We start from the raw sequence: 22,016 nt of genomic DNA on the forward strand, positions 1-22,016 counted from the left end.
TGTCCAAGGTCCTTCTGCTTTCTTACTGGCTCTCTCCTGCTACAACTTTAGCCAACTCTCCTTGCTTTCTCTCCTTGGAGGGCAGAGCCCTCCTCCCCTGCCTATTATAGGAATTCCTCAGAGTTGAAGGCTGTTAGGAAAATCCCTTCCCCACACATACACAAATATTCTATTTTTAAATAACATTTATTTCTGATTCTAAAAGGCTGTACCTGATCATTGCAGAAAAATTAGAAACAGACAAGTACAAAGGAGAAAATAAAAATCACCCATAATCCTCCCAAAAAGATAACTGCTATTAATGGGCATATGTTTTGTTTTTCTGTGATAAAGCTGTGATTTGACTGCAGATATGGCTTTGGGTTGCCACAAGCCTGGGCTTGAAACTGGGTGAGGTCTTTCCTTTTGAGGCTCCCTAGGGCCTCTTGTTCCCTTTTAAGTGGCTTCCCTGTTGCCTTTCCCAAGAGGAGGACAATCTGATTACATGGATGTGCGTCCACCTGGGTTCATGGGCTCCAACAAGGCCCAGAGTTTACATTTTGACAACCTCTGAGGGTGCCTGTATGTGTGAGAAAGAGACACAGGCAGAGAGAAAGCACTGGTCACTGAGAAGGAGAGCATTCCCAGGGTCCATAAAGGCCTGACCGCAGCCCCCACCCTACCCCACTGAACTCCACTCCCTCAGTCCTCCCAGTCCTACTCCGGGCTTTGTCTGAATCAATGACAGCTACTGCAGGAACCACCTTCGTCCCCTTCCACAGAGCAGCTGGAGTTCCTCGATAAGCTAATCAATTCCCATCATTTGAGAAAGGAAAACAAATTTACAATTTGCTGCCCATCCTACCTAGTGGAGGGGCCTGCAGAGGGAGGTGCTAGCTGAGCATTGGTGTGACACCCTACCAGCCCAGCCTCGGTTTGGTTCTAGGGACTCTCAGACGGCTCCTGTCTTACTCAGACTGCAGACTGGGAGGTGGGAAGGCCTAGCTCTCTGGGGTTTCTTGGAGACTCCAGGGGTGGCACAGCTGGAAGGACCTGGGCTTTTAACATCCCACTATGAGATAGGGGAGACAGGGCCCCAAGAGGGGTGGGACAGACACAGGGCTACCCAGAAAATTGGTGGCTGAGCCCAACCTGGAGACATGTGGGTTGACCACCTACCAGTCTGGTGTGGTTTCCCTTGTGGCACTTTTCGTTTTGGGGGCAGACTGAGAAGGCAGGCATGGGGTGGGGAGGGTGCATGACAGATCAAGAACTCATCAAATCCATTTCCTGCCTTGTCCATTTCACAGTCTTCCAGATCCTTCCCAACCCGGAGGAAGCTGTATCCCCTGCCGATGCTTATGTGGCTTGGGGTCTGTTGCTCTTTCTGTCCAGGGGAAAGTTCTTTTAAAAAAAATTGTTTAAAAAAATTTTTTCCATATGTTATTGGGGTACAGGCGGTATTTGGTTACATGAGTAAGTTCTTTAATGGTGATCTGTGAGACTTTGGTGTGCCCATCGCCCATCAAATAGGGTGCATTGCTAATCATTTCCCATCAAATCAGAAAGGAAAACAAATTTACAATTTGTTTTGCACTGCACCCCATTTGTAGTTGTTTCTCCCTCATCCTCCCACCCTTCCAACCCTTCCCCCCAAGTCCCCAGAGTCCATTGTATCATTCTTATGCCTTTGCGTCCACATAGCTTAGCTCCCACATATCAGTGAGAACATACAATGTTTGCTTTTCCACTCCTGAGTTACTTTACTTAGAATAATAGTCTCCAGTCTCATCCAGGTCGCTGCAAATGCTGTTAATTCACTTGTCCAGGGGCAAGTTCTATCAAATACCTAACCCACGTTCATCGGAGACTCCTTTTCCTTCTTTCACTCAACAAATATCTGACTGCCCTCCTCCCTAACAGTATTTTAGGCCATGAGAACCCAGCAGGGAGTATGACAACTAAGTCCCTGCTCCGTTAAAGCTCATGTCTACCGGCCTGTAGGGCTCTCACCAGGAGGTGCAGTGGCTGGGCCCAATTTTCTGGTCACTTAAATCCAGCAAATGCTGTCTGCAGGGCATGGAGTCACACATACAGAATAAGGCTTCACTGCAATTGTTCCAGTTGCTATTGCTATGTATCAAAACATCCCAGAGCGCAGAGATGTATAACAACTATTGAGCATTCTGTGGGTCAGGACAGGGCACAGGAGAGGATGGCTGAGCTCCACTCTGGTATCTGGGCCTCGGCTAGAAAGACTGGAAGGCTAGGGGTTACTCAATGACTGGGGGCTGGGATTATCTGCATCAACGTTGCTTACATGCTCACATCACATGGTGGTTGATGCTGGCTGTCAGCTTGGTTGTCGGCAGGAAGTCCTATGTGTGATCTCTGTATGGGCTAGTTTGGACGTTCTCTTAGCATGGTGGCTGATCCCAAGGATGAGCATCCAAAGAGTGCCAGGAGGAAGCCGCATCTTCCTTTATTTCCTAATGTCTGCATTCCTTCCCCTAGAATCCGGGTGGGCTGGTGACTATGGCAGCCTTGCCTGCTTGATGGGAGGAGTGTCAAAGTCACATCCTGAGATAAGCACCTGAGATGGCAGATATCGTTGCAGCCATCTTTGGAAAACACAGCCTGCTCCATGTATCTGCTAGGGGTTCCAGCCTTTGGAGGGAAGGAGCATGTAAAAGAATAGTAGCTGCCATTTCCCAGGCACTTATACCCACCAGGCACTGTGCTCAGTCTGTTGTGTACTCCATTCTTCCGACAATTTTGGTGGTGAGCACTGTTACACCCATTCTGCAGATGGGAAGACTGACGCTCAGCAAAGTTAAATTACCTGCCCTAAATCTTGACTTGCACCCAAGTCTGTCTGCCTCCGAAGAAGCCGTAGCTCTTAATACTCTGCTCCACTGCCTCTCCGTCCCTTCCCTGCAGTAATGTTTACCTCCAGGCAAAATCTAGTAAGGATGGTGAGAAGCTTAGGCAGCTGGCAGGCGGGGGAATGGGGGTCAGATCTAGGAAGGCTTCTTGGCAGAGGTGACATTTGAGCAAGGACTTGAATGATGAATTCAGTGTGGACCCATGGGGGAAGGGAGTGACATTCCTGGTGGAATCGCAATGGAATCAAGGGGCCTTCAGATCACCCAGGAGTGTTGCTGTGACCCAGAATCCTGGCCTTTGACCCCCTGCAACACCAACGCACTAAACTGTACTGCCCCAAAGGCAGGCTGAGGCACGGCAGGATGGATGGGTCTTAGTTCCCAGAAAACTGCAAACGCGGCCCCTCCCCTCTCCACCTTATTCCCATCAGCTTTCTTCTTCTGAGGCCAAGAATGGGGCAGAGGCTCCCACACTCCTCACCTCCATGTGCAGACTTGGTTTTTCCCTTTGGAGATGGGGTCAGTCTGAGCTGCCTCCAGTGCGAATACAAATTGGGCTTCAGAGCAGTTACCATCCCCTTGGCAAGCTGGCAGGCTCGTGTTAGGGCGTTGCAAATGGGAAGTTTAATTATCTCATTGATAGGAATCTTGCATATTACAGGAGCAATTCCCGCCCCTTCCAGGCCTCTCTTGCAAGTCTTCTGCTGCGCACCCGTCCTCTCCCCCACATCCTCAGTCACTCTTCCTGTTTATTCTTATCTCCCTGTTTGCATCTCAGTCTCTCCTTCATCCCCCACCATTCCACTCTCCCCTCTGTATCTCTCCTCTTTTCCTCTGTCTCTGTTTCCCTCCCTCCTTCACCTCCTCTTGCTTACTTTCTTTGGACTGACAGCAGCCTCTCTTCCTGGACAGATCATCTAATTGAAATGGAGCACTCCAGAGAATGTTAATAGGAAAGGCAGCATTAATTAGCTAGCACTAGCATAATTAGCTTCCTCCTCTCACTGCCTAGCATCTAACTGGATAATGAGTCTCTCTCTGTCCAGAGGGCAGGCAGGACAAGGGGCCAGGCCATGCCGGGGATGTCGGAAAGCCTCTTCTCTTTGGACCACCCCGCTGGAGTCCTCTGGTTGCCCAGCCCCGCCCTCTCCTGCCAGGCCTTCCTGCTGCTTCGCTCAAGTCTCTGGGAGGCAGATGCCCAGCCCCTGTCCATGCCCAAAGGTTTGATGTTGCTGGAGCTGCATATTAAGTGGCCCGAGCCTGACAAACAGTGGCTGCAGCTGCAGTATCCCAGAGGGGGTGGGAAGCTGCTGAGGGTTCTCCAGGAGAGCTGTGACAGGCACCTAGTCCTGGCACAGTTCCTGGGCAATGGCTGAGCATGTTACAGTCCCCAGTGGGGAGCAAAGAAATCTCCTTATGTGACAGATAATAACTAACATACTACACAGACTGCAGAGTACTTCCACTTTGACCCCACAGTCGTACGAGGCAGCAATGGCCACTTCTACTTTATAGATGAGGACTCCGAAGTTCAGGGAGGCTCACTGCCTTGCTGATACACAGCCAGGACTCAAATCAGGGTCTGCCTGATTCCAAAGATCATGCTTTTTCCCTTGCACCCTGATACTTCCTGGAGGTACTTTACAGCTGTTCATTAAATAAGAGTGGTTGCAGTGAAGTTGCATCTTACATTGGCCTTGAGAGTTCTAGTGTCAGAGCATGCAGCAAAAATTAAAAAATTGTGTGGTCAGACTTTTTAAAAAAATATCCGTCACCCCAGGAGAAACATCCTTTCTGTCTGCAATTCTCCTTTTTTTCTGTGGCCTTGGCCTTCAAGCCAAGACCCAAAAGGGAGAGTTGATGGGCAAATAACAGGAATTTTCTCTGCATTTTTTACAGATGGTTAAATTCAGTTGTGTTGATGCGTGCTTTATGCAATTCCATTGCAGTGTTAGTATTTGGTTATGAGTGGACAGAATTGCTACCCGGGGCTGTGCGAACTACACCACAGGGCACCTTCCCCTCCCTGTCTCTCCAGCCTGCTGACCCTCTCCCTCTTCTGCAGGCTATGGACACAGAGGATGACCCCTTGCTGCAGGATGTGTGGCTAGAGGAGGAGCAGGAGGAAGAAGAAGCAACGGGTGAGGCCTTTCTGGGGGCCCAGAAGCCAGGGCCCCGACCTGGGGCAGTGGGGCAGTGTTGCTGGCAGCACTGGCCCTTACCTTCCCGGCCCCCAGCCTCGGGCTTCTGGAGTACCCTGGGCTGGGCCTTCACCAATCCGTGCTGTGCTGGGCTGGTGCTCTTCCTGGGCTGCAGCATCCCTATGGCCCTGTCAGCCTTCATGTTCCTTTACTACCCACCGCTGGACATTGACATCTCCTACAACGCTTTTGAGATCCGCAACCACGAAGCATCGCAGCGTTTCGACGCCCTCACCCTGGCACTCAAGTCCCAGTTTGGATCCTGGGGGCGGAACCGGCGCGATTTGGCCGACTTCACCTCCGAGACGCTTCAGCGCCTTATCTCAGAGCAACTGCAGCAGCTGCATCTCAGCAACCGCTCACGGCAAGTTTCCAGAGCCCCGCGCGTCATCCCGGCGGCCTCACTCCGCGGCCCAGGACTGTCCCAGGACACTTCCACGGCCCAAAAGCCCCCAGCCAATCGGAGCGGGAGACTTCGGCGTGAGACCCCGCCCCTGGAGGATCTGGCAGCCGACCAGACCAAAGACCCGCGGAACCAGCGGCTGAGCAAAAATGGGCGGCACCAGCCCAGCGTCCTGCCCCCCGCGGCAGCCGCGGCCAATCAGAGCCGTGCCCGCAGAGGAGCCTCGCGCTGGGACTACTCGCGCGCTTACGTGAGTGCCAACACGCAGACACACGCGCACTGGCGCATCGAGCTCATCTTCCTGGCGCGCGGCGACGCAGAGCGCAACATCTTCACCAGTGAGCGGCTAGTCACGATCCACGAGATCGAGCGCAAGATCATGGACCACCCGGGCTTCCGGGAGTTCTGCTGGAAGCCCCACGAGGTGCTTAAGGACCTGCCGCTGGGCTCCTACTCCTACTGCTCGCCACCCAGCTCGCTCATGACTTATTTTTTCCCCACCGAGAGGGGCGGCAAGATCTACTATGATGGCATGGGCCAGGACCTAGCGGACATCCGGGGTGAGCGGCCGGGATGCTGGGGCGGGGCGTAGGACCTAATTTCATACAGCTCTTTAGGGAGATTTGGTCCGGGCCCAGTCAGTCTGGAGCTGAGTGCTGGGCATGGCCAGAGGGCAAGGTGAAAAGGGCTGGGCTCAAGTGTGAGGTGAGCGTGAGAGGGAACTGAAGGAAAGCTTGGAGGGAAGTTTGGACCAAGACCCAGGTGAAGGTTGGTGGGGGTTCTGCTGTGGTTGAAAGTAGAGAAAGCGTGAGATGGGGCTCGGATGTGAGGCTGGTTAGAGAAAGGCTAGGATGTGGTAACAGAGAACCAGGAATCTGGCCAGAGGAAGACAGGAGAAAGAGTGGGATTGAAGAAGACTGAGGTAGGGTTCATTTTAGGTAAATTAGGGAGGGGCTTGAGAAAGGGTAGGGCAGGGTCAGAGAGTGGCTGTGGGGCCTCGGGTGCAGTTTCAGTAGATGTGGGCAGGGGAGAAACCTGGGAGGCAGGGCTACAATGAGACTGGATGGCCTTGAGGGAGGAGGGTTGGTGGGAGCTGACCAGCTGAACTCTTGGGGTCCCCACCCCCGTCCTTGCAGGCTCCCTGGAGCTGGCCATGACTCACCCTGAGTTCTACTGGTACGTGGATGAGGGCCTCTCTGCAGACAATCTGAAGAGTTCCCTCCTGCGCAGTGAGATCCTGTTTGGAGCTCCCTTGCCCAACTACTACTCAGTGGATGACCGCTGGGAGGAACAACGGGCTAAGTTTCAGAGTTTCGTGGTCACCTACGTGGCGATGCTGGCCAAGCAGTCTACCAGGTGGGAAGTCCAGCTGCATCCTGTGTGTGTGCGCCCATGTGTGTCCCAGGAAAGGGCTGCGTCATGACAGGAAATTGGTTTCCAGTTGCCTCTTACTCTTAAACCCTGTATCCCTTTCCCTGTCATCTTTCCTTGGGAAGTCTTTCTTTCCAAATCGGGGCAGAACCAAGTACATCATTGCAGTCACTCTGACAAATGAAAGTCCCTTTGCTTGATCAGTGCTAATGGTTAGTGAACATGACAGCTTTGGGCCAGCTAGGAGATCCCAGAACTCTGCCCTGGAAGTCTTGGGTATTGATTTTCTCCTGAGGTGGTGCTCAAGGTCTTTCTGGAAAGAGTATTGGCCAGGGAGTAAGGAGTTTCTCCCTGCATTAGTCAGGGTTCTCAAGAGAGACATAATCAATAGGATAGATAGAGGGATATGTGAGAGACGATTTGTTAGGGGAATTGGCTCATGCAGTTATGGAGTGTGCAAGGTGGAGACCTTTGGATGCTGGTAGTCTGGCTCAGTCCAAACTTGAAGGCCTCAGAACTAGGGAAACTAATGGTGTAATTCTTAGTCCAAGACCAAAGGCCTGAGAACCCCTTAGGACTGCTGGTGTAAGTCCTGGAATCCAAAGGCCAGAGAGCCTGGAGTTTTGACATCCAGGGCGGGAGAAGAGTATCCTAGCTCCAGGAGGGAAAGAAAGAGAAGAAATCACCTTTCAGCCCTTTTCATTCTATCCTGGCCCCCAGCCAACGGGATGCTGCCCACCCTGGCCACTGATTCACATGCCAGTTCCTTCTGGGAAAACCCACACAGACACACCCAGAGGCAAGGCTTTATCAGTTCTCTCCATATTCCTTAATCCAATCACATCGATACCTAAAATTAACCACTCTTCCTGTCTCTAATACCCAAGGAGGTAATGGGCAAGTCACTTTACTTCTCTGGGTGTCAGTGTTCCTTTGTTAGAATGGAGAACGTGATTCTGGCTGCCCTCTGGAGTCACTAAGAGATGAGCTAACAGATGTGAAAGTGCTTTGGGGTGGTGTGCTCGGGAATACAACTGGGTCCCTCCCCACCAGAACAGGGCAGAAATCCTTCTGGGCAATAATTGCAGTGCTTTCCCAGTCTCTGCCCTGACAGGCCAGTCCCAAGCATAGGAGGAATCATGCTGCCTGAAATACCCTCATTCCTTCCACTGCTCATCCCTTATATTGAGTAACTGCTGGAATAATCAGACTTACTCTGTGCCACACACTGTTCGAAACCCTTTGTACATACCAACTCGTTTCTCACACCAGCCCAATGAGGTGGGTGCTGTTATGATTATCTCCACTTTATAGTTGAGGAAACTGAGAAATGGCAATTAGGTAAGTTGTCCACCATTTTAAAGCTTATCGGTGGTGGAATGAGATTGAAATCCAGACGCTCGCCCCTTGTGTTTTTATGCCAGTTACTGCACTGGGAGCCTTCTCCCTGCCCTACTTCTTTGCCAGGCAAGCTCCTATTCATCTATTAAGATCCAACTTGGGCAACTTTGCCCAAAGGCTGGACTCAATGCCCACTCAACCTGCTATGGTTTGGATATGTTTTGTCCCTGTCAAAACTCATGTTGAAGTTTAATTTCCACTGCAGCAGTATTGAGAGGTGGGGCCTAGCGGAAGACATTTGGGTCATGGGGGTGGATCCCTCATGAATAGATTAATGCCATATTGTGGGAGTGAGCTAGTTCTCTCTCTTGCGGGAATGGATTAGTTCCCAAGAGAACAGGTTGTTGTAAAGCGAGGTTCTTCCTCTTGTTTGGTCCCTTTTTCCTGTTCCCCCTTTGACCGTCCTCTGTGTTATGATGCAGCACAAAAGCCTTCACCAGAAGCCAGTGCCATGCCATTGAACTTCCCAGCCTGCAGAACCATGAAGTAAATAAAACCTCTTTTCTTTGTAAATTACCCAGTCTCAGGTGTTCTGTCATAACAGCACAAATCAGACTGAGAAACTTCCCCTGTTTCCACAGTCCCATTTCTTTTCCTTAAGGGAGGCAGGAAAGAACATACACAGACTTTGGAGTCAGATCTATCTTGGGTCCCATCCCAGTTATTCAAGTTATTGTGAGTCTCAGTGAGCTATTTCACCTCTCTGAGCTACAGTTTTATCATAGTGCTTCTCACTCTGTCTTTTAGTTGTAACTCATGGTGCATTTCTCCAGTCAACAACATCAGCATCACCTTGGGGCTTGTTAGAAATGCAGAATCTCAAGTTCTCTCCCAGACCTGCAGTATTTCCAGGTGATTTGTGTGCACATTTGAGTTTGAGAGAGGTCTGGTGTAACTGTCTGTCTCTATAGGATGTGAGTTTGTTGAAAACTGGTTTTGTTCCTGGTTCCATTTCTATGGACCAAGCCACAGCACAGTGCCAGGTACCCCTTAGTAAGGGTTTGTCTGGAGAGTGAAAATGAATAAATGAATGGAGATGCCTCAAGGAAAGGTACTTGGCTGGGTTGGGAAACTGAAAAGTGCTTACTATAGAAGGACCTTTATCGTTTTAGATACCAGTGTTATCTCTGCCCAGATGTTTACTGCTAAGGCAAAACCCCCGCCCTTAGGGAAAAAGTCACTTTTCTGTTTCCTCCCATTAGAGTGTCAGAGCAGTGGTGACCATCCTGTCTTTAATGCCTTCTTTTGGATGAATAAAATTCTTAAAATTACTTTATTATTGGTTCCCCAAGAGATGGCAACATGTACCTTGACTTATAACAGTATAATATAAATGATCACTTTTACTGCTTTTAATACTGGAATCCTAGAATATGTTCACTACATTTATTTAGCTTCAGTTTTTTTGCCTTTATGTTGCATGCATTTTAATTCTTACTACATTTAAGCCCCAGAAGACATTACAGCATTATTTTACAGAGTCTGTGTTCATTATATTTATTCACAGAATTGCCTGTTCTGTTGGTGTTCATTACTTTGTACTAGTTCATGTTTCCCACTGGGATAATTTTCCTTGTGTCTAAGAAACTCTTGCATTTCTTTCAGTGCAGGTTTGCTGGTGACAGATTCTTTGTTTTGTTTGCCTAGTAGACATCTTTATTTTACTTTCATTTTTGAATTATATTTTTGCTGATATAGATTTATTATAAATTGGCAGTTAATTTCTTTTAATACTTTACCTGAAGATGTCACTCCATTGTCTTCTGACTTCCATCATTTCTGTAGAAAAGTAGGCTGTAAATCTTTTTTGTTGCTCTATTAAAAATTCTCTTTTTTCTGCTTTTAAGATTTCTCTGTGTTCGTTTTCACCAGTCTTATTGTGAGGTATCTTGGTGCGTTTTCTTTGTTTATTCTGTTTGAGGATGCAGAGTTTCTCGAAGCTGTAGGTTGATGACTGTTATCAGTTTTAAGAATGTCCTAGCTATTATCTTTTCAAATATTGCTTCTACCTTGTTCTCTGTGCCCTCTTTTTTTGCACTCTGATTACACAGATGTTAAATCTTTTCTGATTTAACAGAAAAGAGCCCCATATGGTTTTAATGCTTTTTTTCTGGGTTTTATTTTTTTTATATTTCTTTCTATACTTTGGTTTAGATATTCTAGTTCACCGATCCTGCTTTCTATTTATTGTCTCTAGTCTGCTATTTAATGTCTATTGAGTTTTTAATGTTATTGTTCTGTTTTTCCATTTTGAGAATTTCTGTTTGGGTCTGTTATAGATCTAGATCACTGGTGTAGTTATTTTATTCATCATTTATTTTGTTCACATTCTCCTCTCTGTTCTTAAACATGTTAATTGCAGATTTGTTTTGTAGTCTGTTCTTTCACTTGGTTTGGGATCATGTGGTCCTGCCTATGGGTATACCTGGTAAATTTTATTTTTTTATTTTTATCTTTTTGAGACAAGGTCTTACTCTGTCATTAAGGCTGGAGTGCAGTGTCATGATCATAGCTCACTGCAGCCTCAAACCCTGGGCTCAGGTAATCCTCTCATCTCAGCCCCCTGAGTAGCTAGGTCTACAGGCATGTACCACCATGCCCAGCTAGTTTTTTGGTTTTGTTTGAGACAAAGTTTCACTATGTTGCCCAGACTGGTCTCAAATTCCTGGCCTCAAGTGGTCCTCCCACCTCAGTCTCTCGAAGTGTAACTTTTATTAAGTGATGAACATTATGTGGGAAAAAAACTGTGTGGATAGGTCCAAATGATGTTATTTCCTCCAGAGAAGAAGTATCCTTCACTTCAGAAGGCACATAGAGTCGTGACTAATCACCTTAAACAGTCAGTGACCACACTGAGAGCTGAGGATGGTTTGCAATCCTGAAAAGTCTCAGTCTACCTCTAGTTTGCCCTAGATTCTCTCAGATTTTCAACTGAGAGCTTGGTGTATTCTGCAGCGTCCTTTTCTCTGATAGTTTCCAAACTCTAATATTTTATCTCCCAAAGCTGCTAAAAAAATAAAAACAAAAACTCCACCCTGCTTTTTCAGAGGCTTTCTGCTTAGGTTTTGGCTTCAGGCCCCACACAGCCACTGTCTTCAGCAGAAGGGATGAGGGAAAACCTGGCCATGTGCTCTGCTGGTCTGCAAGTGTCTGCCCAAAGCTCTGCTGGCTTATCTGACTCTCAGCCAGGTTTTTCATCCTTCTGCCCAAGTTTAGAACCAGCAAATGCCTCCAGGGTAAAAATGCCTGTAGAAGGGCGGCTTGCCTTCCCTAGGTTCTTTCCTTTCTGGAGTCTTCAGCAACTCTCTGCTGTCATCACAAATAATTTCTGAATTTTAGCAGATATTATAGTAGTTTTAAGTAAGATACTGGTCTTCCATAAGCTATTTCTTTCAACTTGAGAGTAAAAGTATGGGCATATGTCTTTTTGTAACCAGCATCTAGCACAGGACCCAGAACCTAGAAGTTACTCTATAAAAGCTATCCGAATTAATGTGTGAATGAATAAATGATTGATTTTCTAGTCTAACGAAAGGATAGCTAACCTATTTAATTCAACAAAGTAGATAATTCAGAGATTCTTTCAACTTGGCTTTTTAAAGTCCTGTTTATATTTTTAACAGCGTTATTGAGGTATAATTGACATACAACCAACTGCACATACTTTACCATTTAATTGGTTTTGACATGTATACACTGTGAAGCCCTCACCACCATCAACAAAGTGAACACTAGTAGGTACTGTAGTTCATGCCTATATTCCCAGCTACTTGGAAGGTTGAGGCAAGAGGATCCTTGAGGCTAGGAGTTTAAGACCAGCCAGGAAAACAGCAAGATTTTGTCTCTAAAAACACACAAAAATTAGTCAGACGTGGTGACACATGGCTGTAGTCCCCACTACTGTGGTGGCTGAAGTGGGAGGATCCCTTGAGCCAAGGAGTTCGAGGCTGCAGTGAGCTATGATTGTGCCACTGCACTGCAGCTTGGGTGGCAGAGCGAGAAAAAAAGAATAGTCAAATTTGTTGGTATGAAATGATTTATAATATTTCCCTATTATCTTTTTAATATTTGTAGAAATTGTAGTGATGTCTCCTTCCGTGTGTCTTCTTTCTTTTTTTTTCCATGGTTAGTCTGGCTAGAAGCTTATCTGTTTCATTGATCTCACAGAACTAGCTTTTGGTTTCATTGATTTTCTTGTTTGAGAAGTAGATTTATTTATTTTTATTTTTAATTTTCATGAGCACATAGTAGGTGTATATATTTATGGGGTTCATGAGATGTTTTGATAGAGGCATGCAATGTGAAGTAAGCACATCAATAGGGAATGGGGTATCCATCCCCTCAAGCATTTATCCTTTGAGTTATAAACAATCCAATTACACTCTTATTTTAAAATGTACAATTAACTTATTATTGATTATAGTCACCCTATCATGCTCCCTGTTTCATTGATTTTCTCCATTGCTTTTCTATTTTCTATTCCTTTGGTTTCTGTTCTGATCTTTATTATTTTATTTCTTTGGTTCATGTTACATTTCATTTTCTCTTGTACTGCTTTCTTAAAGTAGAAGCTAAGGCCATTGATTTGAAACCTTTCTTTCTTAATAGAGGTGTTTAGTGCTGCTATAAAATTCCCCTTAAGTATGACATTTTAGCATATCTCAAAATTTTGATATGTTATTTTCCCTTTCATTCAGTTCAAAATACTTTCTGTTTTTCCTTTTGATCTCTTCTTTGACCCATCTATAACTTAAAAGTATGTTATTTAGTTTTCAAATATTTGGGAATTTTTCAGGCTTTTTGTTGCCGATTTTTAATTTAATTTCATGATGGTTAGAGAACATACGTTGTGTGATATAAGTTCTTTTAAATGTATTGAGTCTTGTTTTATGGTCCAGTACATGGTATTTTTTGCTGAATGTTCTCTATATGCATGAAAAGAAAAGTTCTGTTTTTACATGAAATGTTCTGTGGGTGTTGATTAGATCAAGTGCATTGATTGTGTTGTTCATGGTCTTCTCTATCCTTAGTAATTTTCTGTCTGATTTTTCTAGCAATATTGAGAGAGAGATTGAAACATCGACCTACAATCAGGAGTTCGCTATTTCTTTTTTCAGTTCTGTTAGTTTTTACTTGGTGTATTTTAAACCTCTGTTATTAGCTATAAAAACATTTAGGATTGTAGTTTGGTTGATGAGTTGATCCCTTTATCATTTTGAAGTTATCTTCTTTGCCTCTAGTTATATTCTTTGCTCTGAAATTTTCTTCATTTTTTAGTAATTTAACCAATCCAGCTTCCTTTTGATCCATGTTAGCATGGTATATCATTTTCTATCCCTTTGCTTTTATCCTATTTGTGTCTTTATATTTAAAGTGGGTTTCTGGTAGTCAACTAGGTCTTGATTTTTTTTAAAGGTCTCTGATACTCTCTAACTTACTTGAAGTGTTTAAGCCATTTACAGTTAATGCAATTATTAATATGGTTAGACTTAAGTATGTTTAATTCTATTTGTCCCATATGCTCTTTGTTTCTCCTTTCCTCTATTTTGCCTTCTTTCAAGCTAATTGAATTTTTTTATAATTCTGTTGTATTGCCTTTGTTGGCTTTTCTGCTATAACTCTCTGAGTGGTTCTTTAGAGTTTATGGTATATATCTTTAAATTATCACAGTGTATCTTCAAATGATATTATATCATTTCATATATAGTATAAGAGCTTTACAATAGTATACTTCCATTTTTTCCCTCCTGACCTTTATGTTATGTGGTTATACATTTTATTTTAATGTGTATTATAAGCCACACATTACATTATTTTTGTTTAAATGGTCAATTATCTTTTAAAGAGATTTAAATAAATAAGAAAATTGTATATATTTATTGATGTCATTACCATTTTCAGTGCTTTTTGTTTCTTTATATAGATCCATATTTCCATCTGTTAGCATTTTCCTTTTGCCTGAGGATTTCCTTTAACATCTCTCATAGGCTGAGCACAGAGGCTAACGCCTGTAATCCCACTTTGGGAGGCCAAAGTGGGAGGATTGCTTGAGGCAAGGGGTTCAAGACCAGCCTGGGCAACGTAATGAGACCCCATCTGTATTAGTTCATTTTCATGCTGTTGATAAAGACATACCTGAAACTGGGAACAAAAAGAGGTTTAATTGAACTTACAGTTCCACATGGCTGGGGAGGCCTCAGAATCATGGCAGGAGGCAAAAGGCGCTTCTTACATGGTGATGGCAAGACAAAATGAGGAAAAAGCAAAAGCAGAACCCTCTGATAAACCTATCAGATCTTATGAGAGTTACTCACTATCACAAGAATAGCATGGGAAAGATGGGCCCCTTTGATTCAATTACTTCCCCCGGGGTTCCTCCCATAACACATGGGAATTCTGGGAGATACAATTCAAGTTGAAATTTGAGTGGGGACACAGCCAAACCATATCATTTCACCCTGGCCCCTCCAAATCTCACGTCCTCACATTGCAAAATAAATCATGCCTTCTCAGCAGTTCCCCAAAGTCTTAACTCATTTCAGCATTAACCCAAAAGTCTACAGTCTGAAGTCTCATTTGAGACAAGGCAAGTCCCTTCTGCCTATGAGCCTGTGAAATCAAAAGCAAGCTAGTTACTTCCTAGATACAATGGGGGTACAGGTATTGGGTTAATGCAACTGTTCCAAGTGGGAGAAATTTGCCAAAACAAAGAGGTTACAGAACTCATGCAAGTCTGAAATTCAGTGCGGCAGTCAAATTTTAAAGCTCCAAAATGATCTCCTTTGACTCCAGGTCTCAAATCCAGGTCATGCTGATGCAAGGTGGGTTTCCATGGTCTTGGGCAGCTCTGCCCCTGTGGCTTTGCAGGCTATAGCCCCCCTCCCACCTGCTTTCATGGGCTGGCATTGAGTGTCTGCGGCTTTTCCAGGTGCACAGTGCAAGCTGTCAGTGAATCTACAATTCTGGGGTCTGGAGGATGGTGGTCCTCTTCTCACAGCTCCACCAGTTGGTGTCCCAGTAGAGAATCTGCATGGGGGCTCCAACACACATTTCCCTTCTGCACTGCCCTAGCAGAGGTTCTCCATGAGGGCCCCATCCCCGCAGCAAACTTTTTTCTGGGCATCCAGGTGTTTACATATACCTTCTGAAATGTAGATGGAGGTTCCTAAATCTCAATTCTTGACTTTTTTATACCTGCAGGCTCAATACCATGTAGAAGCTGCCAAAGCTTGGAGCATCCACTCTCTGAAGCCACAGCCTGAGCTGTACATTGGCCCCTTTCAGCCACAACTGGAGTGGTTGAGACACAGGGCACCAAGTCCCTAGGCTACACACAGCATTGGGACCCTGGGCCTGGCCCACGAAAACATTTTTTCCTCCTGGGCCTCCAGGCCTGTGATTGGAGGGGCTGCCATGAAATTCTCTGAACTTTTCCATGTCAGAGAATATTAATCCCCATGATCTTGGGGGTTAACTTTAGGCTCCTTGCTACTTATGCACATTTCTATAGCTGGGTTGAGTTTCTCCCCCTGAAAATGGATTTTTCTCTTCTATTATATAGTCAGGCTGCGAACTTTCCAAACTTTTATGCTCGGCTTCCCTTATAAAACTGAATGCTTTTAACAGCACCCAAGTCACATGTTGAATGCTTTGCTGCTTAGAAATTTCTCCTACCAGATACCCTAAATCATCTCTCTCATGTTCAAAGTTCCACAAATCTCTAGGGTAGGGGCAAAATGCTATCAGTCTGTTTGCTAAAACATAATAAGAGTCACCTTTGCTTCAGTTCCCAACAAATTCCTCATCTCCATCTGAGACCACCTCAGCCTGAATTTTATTGTCCATATCTCTATCAGCATTTTGGGCAAAGCCATTCAACAAGTCTCTAGGAAGTTCCAAATATTCCCACATTTTCCTGTCTTCTTCTGAGTCCTTCAAACTGTTCCAATCTCTGCCTGTTATGCAGTTCCAAAGTTTCTTCACATTTTTAGGTATCTGTTCAGCAACACCCAACTCTACTGGTACCAGTTACTGTATTAGTCCATTTTAACAGTGCTGATAAAGACATACCTGAAACAGGGAACAAAAAAGAGGTTTAATTGGACTTACAGTTCCACATGGCTGGGGAGGACTCAGAATCATGACAGGAGCCAAAAGGCACTTCTTACAAGGCAATGGCAAGAGAAAATGAGGAAACATCAAAAGCAGAGATCCCTGATAAACCCATCAGATCTCATGAGACTTATTCACTATCATGAGAATAGCACGGGAAAGACCAGTCCCTTAATTCAGTCACCTCCCCCTGCATCTCTCCCACAACATGTGGGAATTCTGGGAGATACAATTCAAGTTGAAATTTGGGTGGGGACACCACCAAACCATATCACCATCTATACTGAAAAAAAAAATTGGCCGGGCATGGTAGCACACACCTGTAATCTAGCTACTCAAGAGGCTGAGGTGGGAGGACTGCTTGAGCCCAGGAGTTAGAGGCTATAGGGAGCTATGATCATGTCATTGCACTCTATCCTGGGAGACAAAGTGAGACCCTGACTCAAAAAAAAAAATCTTTTAGTGCAGGTATACTGGAGATTAATTACTTCAGTTTTTGTCTGTCTAAAAAAGTTTTTCATTGTGCCTTTGTTTTTTGAAATGTATTTTTGCTGGGTATAGAATACTGGGTTGACTTTTTTTCCACTACCTTCAAAGGATGTTGCTCCCCTGCCTTCTCATGTGCCCTGTTTTTAATGAGAAGGCTGCTGACAGCCTTGTCTTTGTTCCTTTGTGTCTTTTCCTCATGCTGCTTTTTAAGATTTTCTTTTGGTCACTATTTTTGAGCAACTTGGTTATGATGTGCACTGTAGCTTTTTTGTGCTTGGGGTTCATTGCTGAAGCTTCTTGTATCAGTGGGTTTATAGTTTTCATCAAGTTTGGAAAATTTTCAGCCTCCTTTGGGGAGTTCAATAACCCACATTTTAGACTGCATGGAGGACTGGAAACTCTCTGAAAGCAATAAGCCAGGATATGCATAGGACTCATTTTGTTTCTCATCTCTCAGGGATCATGATCCTTGGTTGCCTTGTTTCATGTATTTTCTCACATTTTTGTTGGTTCCAGTGGGAAGACTGGACTCCATCTTCTTACTCCATCTTGGCCAGAAGCAGATGTCACTTATGTTTGTATTTTAAGACACAGTTTGACCAGCCTGGTTATGTTATTTTTTTTTTTAATTAAAAATAATTTGTGTTAAGCACACACTGAATAGCAGTGTAAAACTGAATATCTAGCAGCCAGTTTGAATTTAGAACTTGGCCATAGATATGGAGAATTGGAAGATGGCGTAGAAGCTGATTATAATTGATCATGATCTGCGTAGAGCAGTGGTTCTCAACCTTGACCCTACATTTGAATCACCTGGGAGAGTTAAAGAGTCCTGATGATTCAGCCCCACCCCGGCAGTTCTGATAGAATTTGTCTGGAGTCTGGCCTTCCATCAGGATGATTGGAAGCCCCCAGGTGATTTTGATGTCCAGCCAATGTGCAAAGCCACAGGTGAAGTGGACAGCTCCTGATCCTCCTCCACGTGTTCACAGCCAGCTCTAATCCTCTTCCCGTCTTTCCTCTCTCCATGTCCCCCCTTCCCCCAGCAAAGTCCAGGTTCTCTATGGGGGAACAGACCTGTTTGACTATGAAGTGCGCAGGACGTTCAACAATGACATGCTCCTGGCCTTCATCAGCAGCAGCTGCATCGCTGCCCTGGTCTACATCCTCACCTCCTGCTCAGGTAGGGCTTCTCTCAAGGCTGCCCCCTCCTCCCCTCCCAGGGTGCTCCTGTCTGCCCAGAGCCTGCCTTCTTAAGAGTGCCAGAATACTCTTGAACCCAGCACACAGAGCTGGGGGCACAGGGATGTGTCCAGAAATCATCTTCTAACCGTGGGCAGGCAGACTGAGGCCTAGAGGCGGGTTGAGCTGTGCCAGCCTGGGTCACACCCTCTACCCTGGGCACCTGCATGATTGAACCTTTGACCTGTTGACCATCTTTCTCCTGTTGATAGCCTTGTGTTGGGGAGCCTGGGGTATTGCACTCCTTTGTGAATTACTTTGTAGCCTATTTTGGGGTCCAAGTCAGCTGCCCTCTGCCCCCCACTGATCAATTTTCCACCTCCACCTGCCTATGGACACCAGCTGCTGCTTACTGCTGTCTGTATACAGTAGGCACACTCTATTGCCCAAGCAGACAAGAGAATAGTAATACTTTCCAAAATGGAAAAGACGTTCATTCATCCATGCAACAAATATTTTCCGGGCACCAAACTATATGCCAGATGCTGTAAGGTACCAGGGATCCAGACACAGTTCCTACCCCCAGGTAATATATAAGGTCCATAAGACTCTTGAGGTAAGGTCTGCAAAGAGGAGGATGACCTGACTTACTCAGAGATGGCTTCATCTGCCACTTGGACCTCCTGCTGCTGCCCTCTTTGGGCATGGAGAACTGAGAATTGGCCCTCTGCCTGTGCTGGGAACAGAGAGAGTGATGAATGGTGTCCAGGGTTGTGGGGAAGAGGTGGGACCCAGCCGACATCAGGGACACGAATGGGGCTTGTGTTCCATGAGGATCCCCCAACCTTCTCCCTTGTGTTTGTTACCCTGCCCAGTGTTCCTGTCCTTCTTCGGGATTGCCAGCATTGGTCTTAGCTGCCTGGTGGCCCTCTTCCTGTACCACGTGGTATTTGGTATTCAGTACTTGGGCATCCTTAATGGGGTGGCCGCCTTCGTGATCGTGGGCATTGGTGAGTTGCCGTTGTTGCCATAGCAGTACGCCTCCCACATGGGAACTCTGCCCCACCCCCTTTCTCCCTGGATACAAAGCCTGGCTTCCACTGGGGCTCTACACAGCCCCACTGAGGCCTAGAACCTTGGAGTGCGGAATTAGAATATGGGTGGTGGGTGGATCCTTGGCATAGGGTGAGTGGAGAGAGCAGGAAGGTTTGCTGAAGGGGCTGAGGGTGGTGAGAAAAGCCCAGGAAGTGTGGGAAGGAGGCCAGGATGTGGCAGAAGGCATCTACCTCTGGGTGAGGTTGGGGCCAAGGAGTCTGGTGTGTTGGGGGGGAGGGGCTTGAACTCTTAGTGGGAGGAGCCAGTCAGAGGGGTCTCTCCAAACTCAAAGCTGAGAAGCAGGACTCTGCTGCAGCCTGACCTCCCAGGAGGCCACTCAGACTTGGTCTAGGCCCAAGTTGGGCCCGATCCTGGGGACAGCAGAATGATCCTGAGCCTGCCCTCCTGGCCCGGGACTCCCTCCCACAGGTGTGGACGACGTCTTTGTGTTCATCAACACCTACCGCCAGGCCACCCATCTGGAAGACCCACAGCTGCGCATGATTCACACCGTCCAAACTGCAGGCAAGGCCACCTTCTTCACCTCCCTGACCACAGCTGCCGCCTATGCAGCGAACGTCTTCTCCCAGGTGCGGACCTGCCCTCTGTTCCTGTCCTGGCCTCCCCCTGCCCCCTGTGCGCACACCTAGCCCCCCGTCTCTGCCCTTTCCACCACTGCATGAGTACCTGCATAGCCTTCACCTCAAGGCATTTGCTCCGTCTCTACAGTTCATTTTTGTCACAGATCACCCATTACCCAAACTTAACAAGTAGGAATATAATCATCTGGACAGCGTGTATCAGGGATACTCAGTAGTACTAGCCCAGCCTCCACCCTGGAGGACATTTGGCGGTTTCCAAAGTTCCTTCTCGTTTAATCTTCATCACCCGTGCTAATTGACAAAGGTACAATTACCATCCTGTTTTCCAAAAAGAAACTTGGCCCCTGAGAGGTAAAGTGACTTCTTTGGGGTCACACAGCAGGTAAGTGAGAAGCCTGACCAAGTCCACAGTGATTCCTCCCCCTGCCCCAACCCCTGCCTCAACCCCTGCCTACTTTCAGCTGCATTTTCCTCCCTCGTGCTGACTTCGTCTCGCTGCCTCTCAGTGGGGCTTAGGAGAAGGCCTTAAACCCAGGCTGGGTCCTTGGTGTGGAAAGAGTGAATTGGCGCAAGTCTTTCAGAGACTTTACAACCTGAGCTGAGCAGTCCATCTGGAAACCAGTAGATGCTTTAGGATTATCTGGGTCCTTCTAGAGAATCACTTCCAGAAGGTAGGCAGAGCTGAGTTCAGCTTCTGCTGTGTGACCTGGGGCAGGCTGTGTGACCTCTCTGAGCCTCGCTTTCCTCACGTGTGGATTATCTGGGGACTGGTAGGCTAGGATGGCTGTGAAAGTGTTTCACAGAGTGCAGGCTGCTGTGATGTTGGTTACAACTTACTTCCAACTGGTACCCCCTTGTGGTCCCTGTCATACTTCTAGAACATACCCATTGCTCCCAGTCCCCAGGGTCCCTGCTTCCGTCATGTGGCAACATTCTCTCCCTACCCACCCCACTAGCACATGGCCTGGTCTAATGGGATGTGTCTTCTGCTGTCCTCCATTCATTCCTGTAATGACAGTTACTGAGCCCTGCTCTGTGCCAGACACTGTGCTAGGCAGTGGGCTACAGATAGCCAAGAGCCTCTACTCGAGATGGGGCCCTTCCTGTGCTGCTGCGTCCCCCGACACCAGCCCTTGGCTCCTGGTGTCCTGCGAAGCTGGTGGCTGGCATTCTAGCAGCCTGGGCCGCCTCCTCCTCCTGCCTCAGTCTGGGAGGGATCTGGGGTCCTGAGTGTCTCTCTGGCTGCAGGGGCACCCAGGCCCCCTGACTCCAGGTCCAACCAGCCCCACATCCCTCTCTTCCTTTCCATCACCAGATCCCAGCCGTCCACGACTTCGGCCTGTTCATGTCTCTCATTGTGTCCTGCTGCTGGCTGGCCGTGCTTGTCACCATGCCTGCAGCTCTGGGCCTCTGGAGCCTCTACCTGGCACCGCTGGAGAGCTCCTGCCAGACCAGGTAAGTCAGGTGGGGCTTCTTCCCACAGCAGGGTATCCACAACAGGGCTCTGTGAGCCGCTTGGCGCACCAACCTCTCTTCCAAAAGTCTTCTATGTGCCCAGTCCTGTGCTAGGCAGGGAACAGGGAGGAGAAGATACTTCTGTCCAATAATTGCAATTTGTGATCACCAGTGTCACCAGGAAGTGAGCAAACACTTTCGTCCAAAATCTTATGACATCACCATTCTCTCCCCAAAGTACCCTGGGAGCTGGGTTCTCTTGCTGTGCCCATTTTATAGATGAGAAAACAATGGCTCAGGGAGGTTGGACACCTTTTTCAAGGTCACGCATTTAGTAGGCAGTAGAGCCTGTATTTAAACCCAAGAATGTCTGCTTCCAGATCCCATGCTCTTAGGTACCATGTTCAATATTCTCTTGTTCTCATCTTTAGATGTAGTGAGCCGTATGCAGAGCTGAACGGGTCAGTTCAGAGTTGCTGCTGGAGGTTTAAGGGGAAAGGTCTTGTGGGCCTGGTGGTCGGGAAAGGTGGAGGGGGATGGCGGTGGAGCTCAGTCAGGCTTGGGTGGCTGCCTGAGGTTGAGAGAATGGAGAGATGATGGAGAGTCTCTGGGCTTGGAACAGGGCCACTCACTGTAAAAAAAGGCCTTGGTCTTTCTAGATTAAAAAAAAAAAAAAGAAAAGCCTTGGTCAGTGGTGTTCAGGGACCCATGACAGTGTCCACTTGCACATGGTGAGCCCTGAAGGGGCTGGAGGGAGAGAAGGGCCCAGCGAGGAGCTTAGACTTGGGCCTGAGATGGACTTCTGAGCTCTCCTACTCACACTTTCTCCCTTCAGGACCCT

General features: G+C 46.8%; 1 protein-coding gene across 6 annotated transcripts in view; it reads left to right on the forward strand.

The window, feature by feature from the left end:
• DISP3 (dispatched RND transporter family member 3) overlaps positions 1–22,016 on the forward strand; it is a 58,289-nt gene that overhangs the window by 18,051 nt on the left and 18,222 nt on the right. For all 6 annotated transcript variants that reach the window (XM_035307725.3, XM_078330374.1, XM_035307723.3 and 3 more), the window contains 6 exons: positions 4,930–6,028; positions 6,605–6,824; positions 17,888–18,024; positions 18,899–19,033; positions 19,548–19,708; positions 21,036–21,175. In XM_035307725.3, the coding sequence (XP_035163616.1) occupies positions 4,933–6,028; positions 6,605–6,824; positions 17,888–18,024; positions 18,899–19,033; positions 19,548–19,708; positions 21,036–21,175 (1,889 nt within the window). In that variant the 5' untranslated portion in view covers positions 4,930–4,932. The remainder of the gene's footprint in view (positions 1–4,929; positions 6,029–6,604; positions 6,825–17,887; positions 18,025–18,898; positions 19,034–19,547; positions 19,709–21,035; positions 21,176–22,016) is intronic.

The sequence above is a fragment of the Callithrix jacchus genome, chromosome 7 (genome assembly GCF_049354715.1).
Source record: "Callithrix jacchus isolate 240 chromosome 7, calJac240_pri, whole genome shotgun sequence".
Classification (NCBI taxonomy): Eukaryota; Metazoa; Chordata; class Mammalia; order Primates; family Cebidae; genus Callithrix; species Callithrix jacchus.